This window comes from Panthera pardus, unplaced genomic scaffold (genome assembly GCF_024362965.1).
Source record: "Panthera pardus isolate Hobbes unplaced genomic scaffold, ASM2436296v1 HiC_scaffold_11, whole genome shotgun sequence".
Classification (NCBI taxonomy): domain Eukaryota; kingdom Metazoa; phylum Chordata; class Mammalia; order Carnivora; family Felidae; genus Panthera; species Panthera pardus.
Window position 1 is genome coordinate 105,722,820 of NW_026526666.1, and position 15,041 is coordinate 105,737,860.

The 15,041-nt window shown below is 53.2% G+C and overlaps 1 protein-coding gene across 7 annotated transcripts in view; it reads left to right on the top strand.

Moving 5' to 3' along the window:
- Positions 1-15,041, top strand: part of CFAP74 (cilia and flagella associated protein 74) — a 78,557-nt gene that overhangs the window by 14,875 nt on the left and 48,641 nt on the right. For 5 of the 7 annotated variants that reach the window (XM_053899097.1, XM_053899098.1, XM_053899101.1 and 2 more), the window contains exons 2-5: positions 9,203-9,288; positions 11,120-11,204; positions 11,322-11,459; positions 13,487-13,585. The exons of 1 other annotated variant lie outside the window; for it this stretch is intronic. In XM_053899097.1, the coding sequence (XP_053755072.1) occupies positions 9,222-9,288; positions 11,120-11,204; positions 11,322-11,459; positions 13,487-13,585 (389 nt within the window). In that variant the 5' untranslated portion in view covers positions 9,203-9,221. The remainder of the gene's footprint in view (positions 1-9,202; positions 9,289-11,119; positions 11,205-11,321; positions 11,460-13,486; positions 13,586-15,041) is intronic. One more of the 7 variants, XM_053899100.1, reaches the window with a different exon arrangement.

The window sequence follows — 15,041 nt, forward strand, 5'->3', positions numbered from 1 at the left end:
TATTAGGTGAGGGACAGATGAGGAGCAGGTGCCGAGCAAGTGAGGGGGCAGGTGAGGGACAGGTGAGGGGCAGGTGGAGGAGACTGGACGCTTATCGGGTGAGGGGCAGGTGAGGGGCAGGTGGGGCCTGGGCGCCGAGCACGTGAGGAGCAGGCCCCAGTCTGGTCTGCAGCAGCTCAGGAGACTCCCGCACTCACTCTCTGGGGGTAAGCCGTGCGGAAATTCATGAGCACAGCGTACACATTGGTTTTAAAGTGAACATCGGTGGCGACCCCCCAAGTCCAGAAATAAAAGCGTGTTGGCACCGCACAAGTCAACCCACCCCTCTCCTGCCTGGCAGACCTCCCCCCAGAACCATGAGCTGGTTTGTGAGTCTAACTCCCTTGCTTTTCTCTAGGTGTCCCACCTATGTGTGCATTCCTAAGCAATATAATTAAATTCCACATGTTGTTAAACTTCATATAAATGGAATGATACGGTGTATATTCTTTTTCAATTTTGAAACAACCCCACGTTGGCATAAAGGTTGCAAGTTGAGCACCAACAATCTTCCTTTTCCTGAAGCATTTGAGAACAAGTCGCTTGCATGAAGCTTTATCACCACCACCGTACTTTTGAGTATCTCCTACCTGCAAGGGCCCTCTCGGGCATGACCATGGTCCACGTGACCATCAAGGTCAAGAGAGTCACATGGATGTGTCACTACTGCTGGTCCTCAGCCCAGTCAAACACATTTTGACAGTTGATCCTGTAAAGTCACAAAAGCAAAAGGACTCAGTCTGGGACGTCGCACAGCACTCGGTCATCATAGCGACTTAGTGTTTGTTCGGTGTCTTTCGGTCCACAGCATTCCCCAGCCTTTCTTTGGCCCCCATGACCCTGACACCTTTGATGGCTGCAGGCAGTGACTTTGTAGAAAGCTCTTCCATTTGGGTTGTCTGATGTTTCCTCAAGATTAGATTCGCATTATGCATCCTTGGCAGAAAAGTCACAGAATTTATGCACAACTTTCTTCATCCCATTCCATCCTGTCAGGTGGCTCATGGTGGCCCATTTGTCACATTACAGATGATGTTTGCCTTGATCACTTAATTAAAGTGGTGTCTGCCAATGTCTCCGCTGGGAAGTTACTTTTTCCCTCTGTAATGAACGCGTATTTTGTTGGGAGATACTTTGAGGCTAGTGGCCGCGTCACCCTTCCCAGGCTTGAGCTGGGCGGCTCACCGCGGGCCCCCCCTCCACCCTGCTTGGGCTCTGATGCCCTTCTCAGGGCTGCCTTCCTCCTACTCAGGCCCTGACAGCCAGCTCTGGGCCACCCCGGGTCCTGCTTTGCCTGCCCCTCCTGGGGAACCTAGTCCGGAAGCTTCCAGAGGGGAGAAGGGTGTGCGCTGTGCACCATCTTCCCCTCAGCCGTGTGGAAGGGGCGCACCCGCTCTGTGACACGGCGCCAGCTCCTTCCTCGTTACCATCCAGCGCTCTGTAGGCCGGATCACGCTGTCGGTGTTTTCTGCTGTTGGTGGCCGTGGGGCTTTGTTCCCAGAGTTGTTGCTGCTCTCTGAGGTCGTGTTATGTCTCCTGTTGTTTAAGTCTGTGATGAATTAAATTGTGTTTCTTCAGGGGGAAAAAAAAAATCATAGGTTGAAGCTCTAACCCCTGGCATCTCAGAATGTGACCTCATTTGGGAATAGGGTCACTGGGGATGGAATTCAGTAAGATGAGGTCACGCTGGAGGAGAGTGGCCCCCTGATCCCATATGTCAGGCGCCTTTATACAAAGGACGTATCTAAGGGGTGCCTGGGTGGCTCAGTAGGTTGAGCGTCTGACTTGGGCTCGGGTCACGATCTTGAGGTTCATGAGTTTGAGCCCCGCGTCGGGCTCCGTGCTGCCAGATTCTGTGTCTCCCTCTATCTCCGCCCCTCCCCCGCTCATGCTCTGTTTCTCTCTCCTTCCAAAATAAATAAACATTTAAAAAAAAAAAAGAGGTATTTGAACGTAGATGTGCACTCAGAACATCACACGGAGGTTGGCGTTGCCCTGCCACAGGCCAGGAACTCTCGGAACCTGGGAGGGAGGCCTGGGACAGACCCTGCTGTAGTGCTTCAGAGGGAACGAGGCCCTGCCGGCACCTCGATGTCAGATTCCTGGCCTCCGGAAGTGTGAGAGAATACACTTCCGTTGTCCTCAGACGCCCGGTGTGCCACACTTGTGCTGTGACGGCTCCGGGACACGAGCATAACGGCTGAGACTTTCCGTAGGGCACACACCTAGGAGAGGAACCGCTGAGTCAGAGAGTAGGGGGCGCAGCATGGTGCCCAGAGAGATCCATGACCTGATCCTTGGAATTTGGGAATATGTTAGATGACCTAGCAGGGGAACTGAGGTTGTTACCCAGGTGTCTGGAGATGGGGAGATTGTCCTGGATTATCCACATGTGCCCGGTGCAGACACAGGGTCCTCAGAAGTGGGACAGGGAGGCAGGAGAGAGAGAGTCGGGGGCCCCAGGAGAAAGACCACACTGACGCTGCTGGCTTTGAAGGCGGTCCAGTGGGCCCAGGAGTGTGCGTGACCTCGGGAAACAAAAATCCTCCCTAGAGCGTCCAGGAGGGAACGCCGTCCTGCCCACACCTTGATTTTCACCCAGTGAGACTCATTTCAGAATCCGACGTCAGAATCGTAAGGCAGTAAATCTGTGAAGTCCCTGGATTTGCGGGAAGTTGTCGCAGCCGCGGCGGGAGAGCCGCACGGAGGCGCGCGCTCGTTAACTCTACCGGGTGACGCCGGACTCTCCGGAAGTAATTGTCCCCGCTCTCGCTCCCACGCTCCCACCATGGCCGGGTGAACGTTCCCGCTGCCTCACTCACGCACCTGCCACTGTCGGGCTTGTGATGTCTGACCAAGTGTGATGACCACGTAACGATAGGAGATTGTGACTTTAACTTTCGTTTCCCTAATTACAGATGAGGTTGGACAATTGTTGTCGTCGTTGTTGTTGTTCATTACCAAGAAATAGTTTATCGTCCAAAGCACGACTTGGCTAAGAGTTAAAGGGAAACACTCTTAATAATGCCAGGAAGACAGGCATGAAGTGGGGCACGCGGTCACACTGGACACATGGCTGCCCCACTTCCTGGCCATTTGAATGCCCTCAATGGTTAAGTGCCTGTGTGAGTCCTGCCATTGCCCCCGGACTGCCACCTTCTTTACTGATTTGTGGGTAATCCTTGCGTGGTCTTGATGGAGGACCTTTAGGGTAATGTGTTGAATTTATCTTCTGGCTTGTAACTTTTTTCTCACTCTCCCGAGGCCATCATCTGAATGAAAGTTTTTAATTTAAATGTACGTGACCACCTGCCAGCTTTTCCTCTCATGGCTAATGACTTTGGTGTCCTGTGTAAGAAACCCTGGAGGCGCCTGGGTGGCTCACTCGGTTGAGCATATGACTTTGGCTCAGGTCACGATCTCACGGTTCGTGGGTTTGAGCCGGTAAATACAGCTCCAACGGCTGAAGACTCACTTTTCGCATAACTGCAAAATCATCATCAACGCCAACAAAATTAACGTGAATTTCTTAATAAAATCTAATGCCAATTTGTGTTCACTCTCCCACATGATCTCAAAAACGTCTTTTACAGTTGCTTCCAGACAGGACCCCCACACCGCAGGAGGTGGACTTTTGTCTTCCGGACCTTTTCACTTAAAAAGGCCTCCCGGTCCCCCTTTCCTCCATGACACCCACTTGTTGAAGTGTCAGGATCATCTGTTCCGTTTATTATTTAGGCCTCCTTTGCCGTCACCCGGTGAGGCTCCGTCATTTCCTCCTTAGCGGTCCTGCACGCCTTTTGTTGCGTTTGTCCTTACGCAGTTCGTATTTTTTGATGGAATTGTAAATGGCAGCTTTTCCAAATCTTTGATAAATGGGAATATATTTGGTTTTTATTATTGCATTTATATCTAACGACATTACGACATCGTCTCAATAACTTTCATGAGGGAGGTCTGTATACGCATTTGGATTTCCTATGTACCCGGCTATGTTGTCTGAAAACATTGCCATTTCTGAATGCCTTTTTGGTCCTTTTACCCCTAAAGGTTCTAGCTGGGAGGCAGGAGTGCCAGTGGAAGGAAGTAGCTCAGCGAAGCCCTTGTTTTGTTCTCAGTCTTTTTCTTTTTTTAATTTTTTATTCACCTTTTGAGGGGGGAGGAGGGGCAGAGAGAATCCGAAGCAGGCTCCAGGCTCCAGCTCTCAGCATGGAGCCTGACGCGGGGCTCGAACCCACGAACTGTGAGATCACGGCCCGAGCCGAAGTCGGACGCTTAACCAGCTGAGCCACCCAGGCACCCCTGTTTTCCGTCTTAAAAGAACATTTTTAACGTCTAGGATGATGCATGATGTCTCCTGTACATTGTCGGCAGCGTGTAGCCTTTGTTACAGTAAAGGAGACTGTTCCTGATGTAAGATTGCCAAGTTTTTTTTAAAGCATAAGTGGCATGTTGAAGTTTATCAATACTTTTTCCCCACACTTGTCGAGTTGATCATATAATTCTCTTCCTTCGGCCTGTTACCGGGGTGAATTAAGCTGACTTCCGATGCTAAGTAAACGCGCCGTGGTCCTGAAGTTTTATGCCGTGTTGATACTGCGGATCCAGGCCAACGATGCCTCTCTCTGCATTTTCGTGTCTGCGCTCTGAGCGACAGGAGCTCCCCGTCTCCGGTCTCCGCTGTCGGTGTCGGGCTCTGGTGACGAAGGCTGCGTGAGCCCCACGAGAGAAGTCCGGACCTGCCTGTCCCTCCGGGAGGGGGTGCGTGTGAACCCAGTGGTCTGCGCCCGGCGTGTTTCCCACAACTGGATGGGGAAGCCTCTGAGCCTGGAGTGTTCTTCCTGGGAATGTATTTGACTGTTGATTGAGTTTCTTTTATGTTTATGGGACTTCGGAAGGTTTTTTTGGTCAAACGATTCTGATTAGTAATATTTCTCTAATAATTTGTCCGTTGTCTACATTTTCAAATTTACTGGCATAAAGTTGTTCGTGACTTCTTTAGTTTTTAATGTTTTCCTGACATATTTATCGATTTTAGTCTTTTAAAAATACAAACTCTTGGTTTCCAGGAACATGTCGATCACATACGTTCGTTTCTGTTGCATGAATTGTGAATATTTTCAATCTGCTTTCTTCCACTTTCTTTGGGTTCATCTCGCAGTTCTTTCTGTAGCCACTCGAACTGGATGTTTCGTGCATTAACTTTTAGCCTTTTCCTAATGCCGTATGTGTGTGAAGTTCAGGAGTTTGCTCTGCGTGGGGTCAGCCACGCTATGGTTGATTGGAGCTACTGTCCTTGTAACTCAGCTCAAAGTATTTTACTGTTTCCAGGAAGATTTTTTTCCCTTGACCCATGGGTTATTTAGAAGTATGTTTCTTATTTTCCAGAAACAGTTCTCTATTTGTTATTGATTTGGGCTGGTGACTTTTGGTCAGAGAACAAGCTTTTTATGATTGTTTTTATTGAGGAATAATTGGCATACGATATTAATATTGTGTTTGTTTCAGGTGCACCCCGTAGTGATTTGATATTGTACATTGCAGAGTCACCACCGTGACAAGTGTAGTCACCGTCTGTCACCACACAAAGCTGTCACAGTATAACTATGTTCCTTATGCTGTACAAAGCCTTGTACATTTTAGTCTTTTAAAATCTATTGAGACCTGCTTCGGGCCCAGGAGACGGCTTTTGTAAATATTCAGTGTGCCTTCAGGGAGCACTTACAATTCTGTCTCTGGTATGCTCTCTGTATGTCTGTCACGTTCAGTTTGTTAATGATGGCGAGTGTCATTAATGACTTCTGCTATCTGCTTTTGTTATCAGTTCCTGAGAGCGGTGTGTGAAATTTTCCCACGAGAGTTTGCATTTTGACTTTTTCCTTGTTCTGTCGATCTGTGCCGTTTCCTCTGTGACTCCATTAGTGAACACACGTGGATGTAAAATTGTCGCTTCGGGACGCCGGGGTGGCTCAGTCGGTTGAACTTCTGACTTTGGCTCAGGTCAAGGTCTCACAGTTCATGGGTTTGAGCCCTGCATCGAGCTCTGTGCTGACAACTCGGAGCCTGGAACCTGCTTTGGATTCTGTGTCTCCCTCTCTCTCTCTCTGCCCCTCTGCCACTTGCGCTCTCCCTCTCTCTCTCTCTCTCTCTCTCTCAAAAATAAATAAACATTAAAAAAATTTCAGTGCTTCTGTAAGCTTGTGTTTTAGATGTCTCTCCAGTAGTGGACAGTTAGATTTTTTGGTTGTCGCTATGGGTCTTTTAACCCAATTTAAAAGGAGACTTTTTTTTTTTTTTTTTTTTTTTGGTTACATCTTCGCCCTTTCACCTATTTACAATCTTGCCTTCACTTAGATTTTGACCTGATGATTTCTTACTTTCTAGTCAATTCTTCAAGGTTCTTAAGGCAATTAACATACAATTTTATGCAGCATTTGTGGTTATTTTTAGTGTGATGGCTGGCACGCTGGACGGCCACATGCCTAAAGTGGAAATGGAAGTTCCAACTGCTTCTTACGCATGTTTTAGCAAATCTGTTTCCGATTCTACTTCATCCCCGTAGACACCGAGTTCTGGGGCCTTCCGCGGGCAGTGGGGCGCACGTGGGTTTTTATGGCTCCAGTTTTCCCCTGGAGGTCGGTCCATACCTCTGCCTGCAGGGCTGCTACCGCCTCACACTCCCGGCTTCTGTTTTGTTCAAACTGTTTATTCTCCCATTTGCCGCGTCCTTGTAGATGCGTGTGTTGAAAAAACTGAATCCTTCTGCTGTGGTTTTAGTGAGAATTTAAGAGGCATCAGAGGCTCCCTGTCTGGAACTGCCATGTTTCACTGGACATTCAAAGTGCATGTGGTTCAGCGGCACCTGGTGGCTCAGTCTGTTGAGCGTGTGACTCTTGATTTCATCTCAGGTCACGATCTCGAGGTTCGTGAGATCGAGCCCCATGTCGGGATCTGCGCTGACAGCATGGAGCCTGCTTGGGATTCATTCTCTCCCTCTCTCTCTCTCTCTCTAAGTAAATAAATAAACGTTAAAAAAAAAAAGAAGTATCAGGGCACCTGGGGGGCTCAGTCGGTGAAGCGTCCGACTTCGGCCCAGGTCACGATCTCGCAGTCTGTGAGTTCGAGCCCCGCACCGGGCTCTGTGCTGACGGCTCGGGGCCTGGAGCTGCTTCGGACTCAGTGTCTCCCTCTCTCTCTGCCCCTCCCCCACTCGTGCTCTGTCTCTCTCTATCAAAAATAAAATGTAAAAAAAAAATTTTAAAAAGAAGTGTATGTGGTTTAATGTCATCTTAAATGGAACTGTGTGTGTGATGATCCACCTCGTATCAGGCTGCCGTCCGTCCGGGGGACAACTGAGCTGCGCTGTGATGAGCACGTGGAGTTCATGAGCGCGAGCAGAACAGACTCGGCCACTTTGTAAATATGTTCTAAAAGCTCTGCCATTCACAGATGGGGGGGGTTAATAGGTTTTCTCCAGTGGGAGGAATATTGTTGGCATTTGACAAGATGCCTTGAAATTTTGCCTCTCAGAACCGTAATGCGTGATTGTTTCTTTGCAGCATTTTAAAAAAATTTTTTTTTCAACGTTTTTTATTTATTTTTGGGACAGAGAAAGACAGAGCATGAACGGGGGAGGGGCAGAGAGAGAGGGAGACACAGAATCGGAAACAGGCTCCAGGCTCCGAGCCATCAGCCCAGAGCCTGACACGGGGCTCGAACTCACTGCGAGATCGTGAGATCGTGACCTGGCTGAAGTCGGACGCCTAACCGACTGCGCCACCCAGGCGCCCCTCTTTGTAGCATTTTTTAAAAGGAATCACTGGCCTTGACTTATTATTGATTCATCCAGGAAACATTATTAGGCTTTGAAAATATTTTTCAGTCAATTATTCCGAAGCAATTGTCAAGTGAAACATGAAAGACAAATTCATCTACGATTGTAGCATCTCCTGCATAATATCAACATTCCGCACGGAGTTCTGGGCAGGCCGGCTCCTAAGGTCCCTCACATAACTTAAAGCGTGAGGGATGTTCTGAAATTCCTTAAGGGTTGCTCCTGACCTGCCCCGTAACACGTGACATGCTATAGGGCACGCACATCCCGAATGTTCATTGGGGTGAGGTTTGATCATCACGTGTGCAACCACCGCGAGAAATGATGCGGAACATCCCCCACCCCACTGTGCCCCTCGCGCCCCTCCCACTCCTTGCCTTTGACCCCAGATCCGCAGCCGCCGGCAGGTAGTTTTGCCTGAACCGGGGTTTCCCGGTTCTCCTCCGTGCGTGGCTTCCTTCACCTCCGGCGAGGCTCCTGAGACACGCTCGTGCGCGTCCGTTCGGTTCCTTCTCGTTCCCGAGCAGCAGCACGTGCTCACGACGACGGGCGCTTGGGTTGTTTTCCGGCTGGGGGCCCTCTGGGTAAACACTCGTGTGCAAGGTCGTTTGAGGGATGTGTTCTGGTTTCTCCCGGGCACGTCCTGGAGGAGGATTTCCGGGTCACGTGCTGGGCCAGTGTTCGTATTTTTGATTTGGGGCGTTCCCACAGGTGTGCAGCAGTGTCTCATGACGGTTTTGCCTCACGTTTCCCCGGGGACTAATGCTGCTGCGCGAAGTGTCACGAGCTCGTTGGCCATTTGTGGATCTCCTCTTGCCATGTCTGTTCTAAAATTCCTGCCCCTTTTCAGTCGGAGTTTGGACTTTATGTTGTTGATGTTTCGGGGCTCTTTATATATTCTGGATATACGACTGTTGTCGGATTTCTCTGCTGCAAATATTTTCTCCTAGTCTGGGCTTGTCCATTTTCTTTTCTTCTTTTTTACAAAAGTTTATTTATTTATTTTGAGAGGGAGAGAGAGAGAGAGAGAGAGAGAGAGGGAGCGTGCGCAGGGGAGGGACAGAGAGAGAGGGAAGGAGGGAGGATCCTTAGCAGGCTCTGCACTGTCACCACAGAGCCCGTCGTGGGGCTTGAGCCCACGAACCATGAGATCATAACCTGAGCCAAAACCAAGAGTTGGGTGCTAAACTGACTGGGCCACCCAGGTGCCCCTCATCCATTTTCTTAATGTCTTTTTGCAAGAGAAATTGTTAATGCGTATGAAATCCAATACGTATGTTTTTTAACTATGATCCTATTCATCTATACCTGTTACAATTTTTTTTGTAGCTAATTTCTGCTTCCCAAGATGGAAGAAGACGCTAACCGGTTCCCTAAGAAGGAGCTTTTGGACAATGTCCCGACTGTGGAAGATGGTAATAAAAGTCTTTTCACGGATAACAGGTGTTTTGGCAACAATGAAGATAAATGATGTGCTTTATGGTTTCCCTGAATTCCCTTTCTTTAGAAAGACTGTATCTTTTAGGCTTATTTTTTTCCCTCAAAGTTTATATCATTCTGTCTTTAGTTGAAAAAAAAAGATAAATTATGGCCGAGATTCTTGAAAGCGACAGAGTGTAGTTTTCTCGTTTCCAGCATCTCTATTGAGAAATAGGATGCCGTTTTTATCCCTTTGATTGTGACCTGTTTTGGTTTTCTTTCCCTGGAAGTTTATAGATTTCAAAATAATCCGACAATCCAAGATAGGCCTTGATTTGGGCTAGGGCTGGACACCAGGCAAGACAGTCAAACCTGGACTAGTTTCCTTGGTTCTCCGTCTAACTGCAGCGCGGCTCGTTTCTCAGTTTCTGAGCTGTGGTGAGGTGAGGTGAGGTGAGGTGAGGTGAAGCGTGAGGTGAGGTGTGGTGAGGTAGGTGGGGTGAGGAACTGTGAGGTGAGGGGAGGTGTGGTGAGGTGAGCTGAGGAGTTGTAAGGCGAGGTGATGTGTGGTGAGCTGAGGTGAGGGGAGGTGTGGTGAGGTTTGCGTGTTGTGAGGTTTGTGAGGTTGGTGTGGTGAGGTGAGTGTGGTTGGGTGAGGTGGGGTGAGGAGTTGTGAAGTAAGGTACGGTGAGGTGAGGTGAGGGGTGGTGAGGTGAGGAGAGGCGAGGTGCTTTGAGGTGAAGTGTGTTGAGGTGAGCTGTGGTGAAGTGTTGCAAGGAGAAGTGAGGTGTGATGTGCGTATGGTTAGGCAGGGTCAGGTGAAGAATTGTAATACGGGGTGCGGTGAGGTACGGTACGGGGAGGTGAGGTGACGTGAGGCGTGATGACGTGGGGTATGCTGAGTCGAGGGGTGGTGAGGTAGGTGGGGTGAGGAACTGTGAGGTGAGGTGAGCTGTGGTCAGGTGTTGTGGTTAGATAGGTATGGTGTGGTGAGAGGTCGGGGAGGTAAGGTTTGCCGAGGTGAGGTTGGGGAGAGGTGAGAAGAGGTGAGGTATGGCAAGGTGAGCGGAAGTGAGGTGAGGTGGGGTGAGGTAAGGTTGGTGAGATGAGAAGAGGTGAGGTGTGGCGAGAGACGCTGAAGTGAGGTGAGGTGCTTTGAGGTGAGGTGAGCTGTGGTGAAGTGTTGTAAGGAGAAGTGAGGTGTGGCGAGGGTGGCGAGGTAAGTCGGATGCTTAGCCGACCGCGCCACCCAGGGGCCCCTCTGCCCTGTTCATTTTGATGCTCAATTTGTTCTAAATCTGGCCAGTAGGGCCCTTCCCACTTCTGTGTCCTCTCAAAATTCTTTAAGCACGACTGAGCCACCCAGACACCCGTATGTCAGTCACATGTTTTAATATCGAGTGTATTAAAAATTAAAGCTGAAAAACTTTTCATATGTATTCAGTGCAAATAGCAAAACCGAACCTGTCGTATGTGACGAGAAGGGTCTGGTTTGTCAGAAGACAGCTGGATTCCCGTTCGGTCGTGTTAGTCTGTTGTGACACGAGACGTCACGTGGACTTTGGGAAACTCCATTCTACACTTGTGAAATGAGAGTGAGAGGACAAATGACGTTTTAGTACTACTAGCAAAATAGTTTGGACTGAAGACGCTCCGAGAGAGTCCTAGGCACTCCCACCAGGGTTCCCCGGGCCGCGCTTTGACAACCGTTGCTCTAAGGCCATCAGCATCGCGCCTGCAGATGTGAGCTTGTCTAGGTTCGTCCCAGTGCTTCAGACTTGAACGTCTGCATCTACTTTGTGTTTTTTCTCTTGCCTGGATTTCTAGAAAGAGATGAACTAGAGGCTCCAGAGTTCCAGGTTGAATTTCTTCCTCCGGCAGCTGAGAAGGGCGCCGACTCGGGAGGCCGCCGGTAACTACTCTGGGCGGGCCCCTTGCTCCCCGCACCCCAGCCTGGGCACCCTCGGCGGAAAGGTGGAGCCGGGCGGGTCGAACAGCGCGAGGGCAGCCGCTGTCCTTCCGCATGAAGCCCGGGGAACGCCGATGCTGACCCAAGTGGGAAGAAAACAGCCGCCCCAGCCAGGTTCCAGGCTTGCGGCCTGCGGAGGACCTTGGGCCGCCTGGAGACGCTGCAGGAGGAGAAAGAGCTGCTCGTTCAGAAAACCAGGTGGGCTCGACGGCGACGGGGAGGGAGCGGCGGCAGGTGGGCGGGGCGAGCAGGGGGCGGGGCGGCCGTCGTGGGCGGGGCGACCCGTGCTCCGGAGGCTTCGGGCTCTGCCGGGCCTCCGACCCTGATGACCTTGGGGCCGGCCTCGATGGACGGATCTCCCCCTGCCCTCCTGGCCGTCACGTGAGACGTGCAGAGGGTGTCCCCGTTGGTCGTGCGGGGCCCGGGCCTCGCTGGTGGCCTGCGTGGGGCTGGGCCTCGGGTCGGCCCGTCCTGCCCCGGGGTCCGCTCCGGCTTGACCCGCGCTAACACTGGTAGCGCATGTTCCCCAAACGTCCGCGAAGAGAAGGTCATACGGGGAAAGTGGAAAACACATGGTCCCCGCTGTGACCCACGTGCCCCTGCCCACCTTCGCCTGTGGGTTCTTTCCCTGTGGGTGCGTGTGCCTGTGATCTCTGTCTGCTGAGTTGTGTGACAGCCGCCTGCAGGCATCACTCCTGCCTACTTGTCCCCGGAGCAAGTAAAAACCTCCTTCCACCGGACCTCCGCACGGTTCCTCCCCTGAGGAAGTGAGCATCTCCCGGCCACGCAACCACGGCGGTTCCCTGCGTGTCCTCCAGGCTGGCTTAGAGCCCGCGCTCTGGGTTTGGTTCTGCTGTCCTCATCACAGGAGATAGAGTTTTTTTTTTTTTTTTAATTTTTTTTTTTTTTTTTTAACGTTTATTTATTTTTGAGACAGAGAGAGACACAGCATGAACGGGGGAGGGGCAGAGAGAGAGAGGGAGACACAGAATCGGAAGCAGGCTCCAGGCTCTGAGCCATCAGCCCAGAGCCCGACGCGGGGCTCGAACTCGCGAACTCGCGGATCGTGACCTGAGCCGAAGTCGGACGCTCAACCGACTGAGCCACCCAGGCGCCCCGGAGCTAGAGTTTTGAATCGGATTCGATCCAAGCCCACACGTTGGTCGCTTGTCCTGTCGGGTCTGGGAGTTCTAGAACGCTGACGAGGTGCTGCAGCGCAGCTGTGTGCCGGGTGTGCGGCCCTCCCAGGCCTCTCCCCGGTGCCCTTACACGCCTGGCCACGTTCACGTGTGCCGGTTCCCGTGAACTCTCATTTGGGCTGAGGTCACACAGGTGGCCCCTCTGAAGGGCTTTCAGGAAACAAGACCCTGATCAGGCAGCTTGATTGTGTGAGAGAAATCCCTGGAAAGATGATGTCACCTCAGCTCCTAACCTGGGCAAGGGGGACAGATGACCGGGGCCCCTGGCCTGGGCAAGAGGACAGATGACTGGGGCCCCTGGCCTGGGTGAGGGGGGACAGATGACCGGGGCCCCTGGCCTGGGCAAGGGGGGACAGATGACCAGGGCCCCTGGCCTGGGCGAGGAGGGACAGATGACCGGGGTCCCTGGCCTGGGCGAGGGGGGACAGGTGACCGGGGCCCCTGGCCTGGGCGAGGGGGGGACTGATGACCGGGGCCCCTGGCCCGGGTGAGGGGGGACTGATGACCGGGGCCCCTGGCCCGGGTGAGGGGGGACTGATGACCGGGGTCCCTGGCCCGGGTGAGGGGGGACAGATGACCGGGGCCCCTGGCCTGGGCGAGGGGGGACAGATGACCGGGGCCCCTGGCCTGGGCGAGGGGGGACAGATGACCGGGGCCCCTGGCCTGGGTGAGGGAGGACATATAGCCGTGGCCCCTGGCCTGGGTGAGGGGGGACAGATGACCAGGGCCCCTGGCCTGGGCGAGGGGGACATATAGCCGTGGCCCCTGGCCTGGGTGAGGGGGGACCGATGACCACGACCCCTGCCCTGGACGAGGGGGGACATATAACCGCGGCCCCTGGCCTGGGTGAGGGGGGACCGATGACCGCGACCCCTGCCCTAGACAAGGGGGGACATATAACTGCGCCCCTGGCCTGGGTTAGGGGAGCTGAAGGAAGATGGGTTTCCGTCCGAGGCTCCTGAGGGAGAGCGTGCAGAGAGACTCGATCCCAGAGAACTGCTTATCCGGATTCTGACTTCCCTACAGAGGAGAGCTGCGTGCTTGCCGCCAGAGGATGGAGCTCATCGCCAAGCAGCAGGCGAGCGTGGCGGCCGAGGTGGCTGCAGGGAGAGAGGCCAACAACACGTAGGTCGTGCGCCCCGGGCGCTGAGCGGGGCGGGTAGTGGGGGCCCCCAGTACCGCAGCAGAAGGCGTCCGGTCACCCGACTCGTCATCTATACTAACACCTGCTGCCTTCAGGTGCACGAGGAAGCAGACTGGCCACCCTCCAGGGTGGGGAACAGATGCACCCCAATACGGAAAGAGACAGGTGGTCACAAGGACAAGAGAGCTGGTGGCCGTGAGGTCAGGAGAGGTGGTCACTTTGAGGCAGGTGGCCAGGGAGGCTTCCTGAGGAGTTGCCTCCAGGCTGGAACCTGAGTGAGAAAAACAACTTGCCTGCAGTGACTAGGAAGGAACATTCTGGCGTTGAGGATGTGCAAAGCCGTAGAAGTGCCCAAAAAGAGAGGCCACTCTGTGGGGACAGGGCAGGGACACCAATGAGCTTAGGGGAAGAAACATCAGGACTGGCTTTGTCTCGATCGACCAGCCAGGTAGTGCCACTACCCAGATGAGGGGACAGGACAGGCAGGGGGTCAGAGGCCTGCGCGGCTACCTCACGTGGACACATCTGCTTGGAGCTCCCCGCGCCCGGGGCTGGTATCCACAGGTGAGCCAGGTGGCGTCCATGCACTTCAGGCCCTATCGGTCTCACAGCAGCCCTTTGAGGGACCCAGGGACACTAAGTGAGCTGCCCGGGGTCACGCTGCTGAGCGGGGACACGGTGGGACGTTGGTCCTGGCGCTCTGAGCCAGAATCTGAATGTAGCTGCCCCACTTGCTGCCAGGAAGGGACGAGCGCCAGGCCCCACTGGCCCCAGGAGGGCAGAGGGCCTCCTGGAGGCTGGAGTCCTGGGGGTCACAGGACAGACAGGACAAGGTGCCAGACAGTTCACCCAGCAGCAGCGTCGTGAGGCCTGTAGCCCAGCCCCCTGCAGGCAGAGACAGGCTCTTTTGTAGGACTTTAAAATCCACCTGATTCTATGGGACACAGCAGGCTGGATGTCGAGAAATGAGGGCCACACCAGCTGCTGGAAACCCACTCCCCAGCCGTACACGTGTGGGGTCCTGATCCGTGGTATGCACACACCGGCCCTGAGGTCTCTGTCACCCAAGGCTATTTCCACACAGCCCCACTGGCCACCCCGTGATCATCTGTGATAATCTGTGATTATCTCAGAACGTGCCTGAGCGGTCGGGTGCCTGGGCGGTGCACTGAGCCAGCCACAGCCCAGGACAGAAGAGGGTGCAGAGTGGACTCCCTACCTAGAGTCTCCCAGGGGCGTTTTGGCCGCCTGACTGCTTCCAGTCAGGCGAGTGTGCAGGATCCTTCCCTGATCTGAATGGGCCCGCAACTCGGACAGGCTGGAACCAGGGGATCCGGCTCCCTCACCCCGGGAGGGAAGTGGGCACTGGTGTGGCCAGGGCAGGTGCTCTAGCGGGTTCTGTGCCTGGCCAAGCAGCCAGAAGTAGGCACGGGGCAG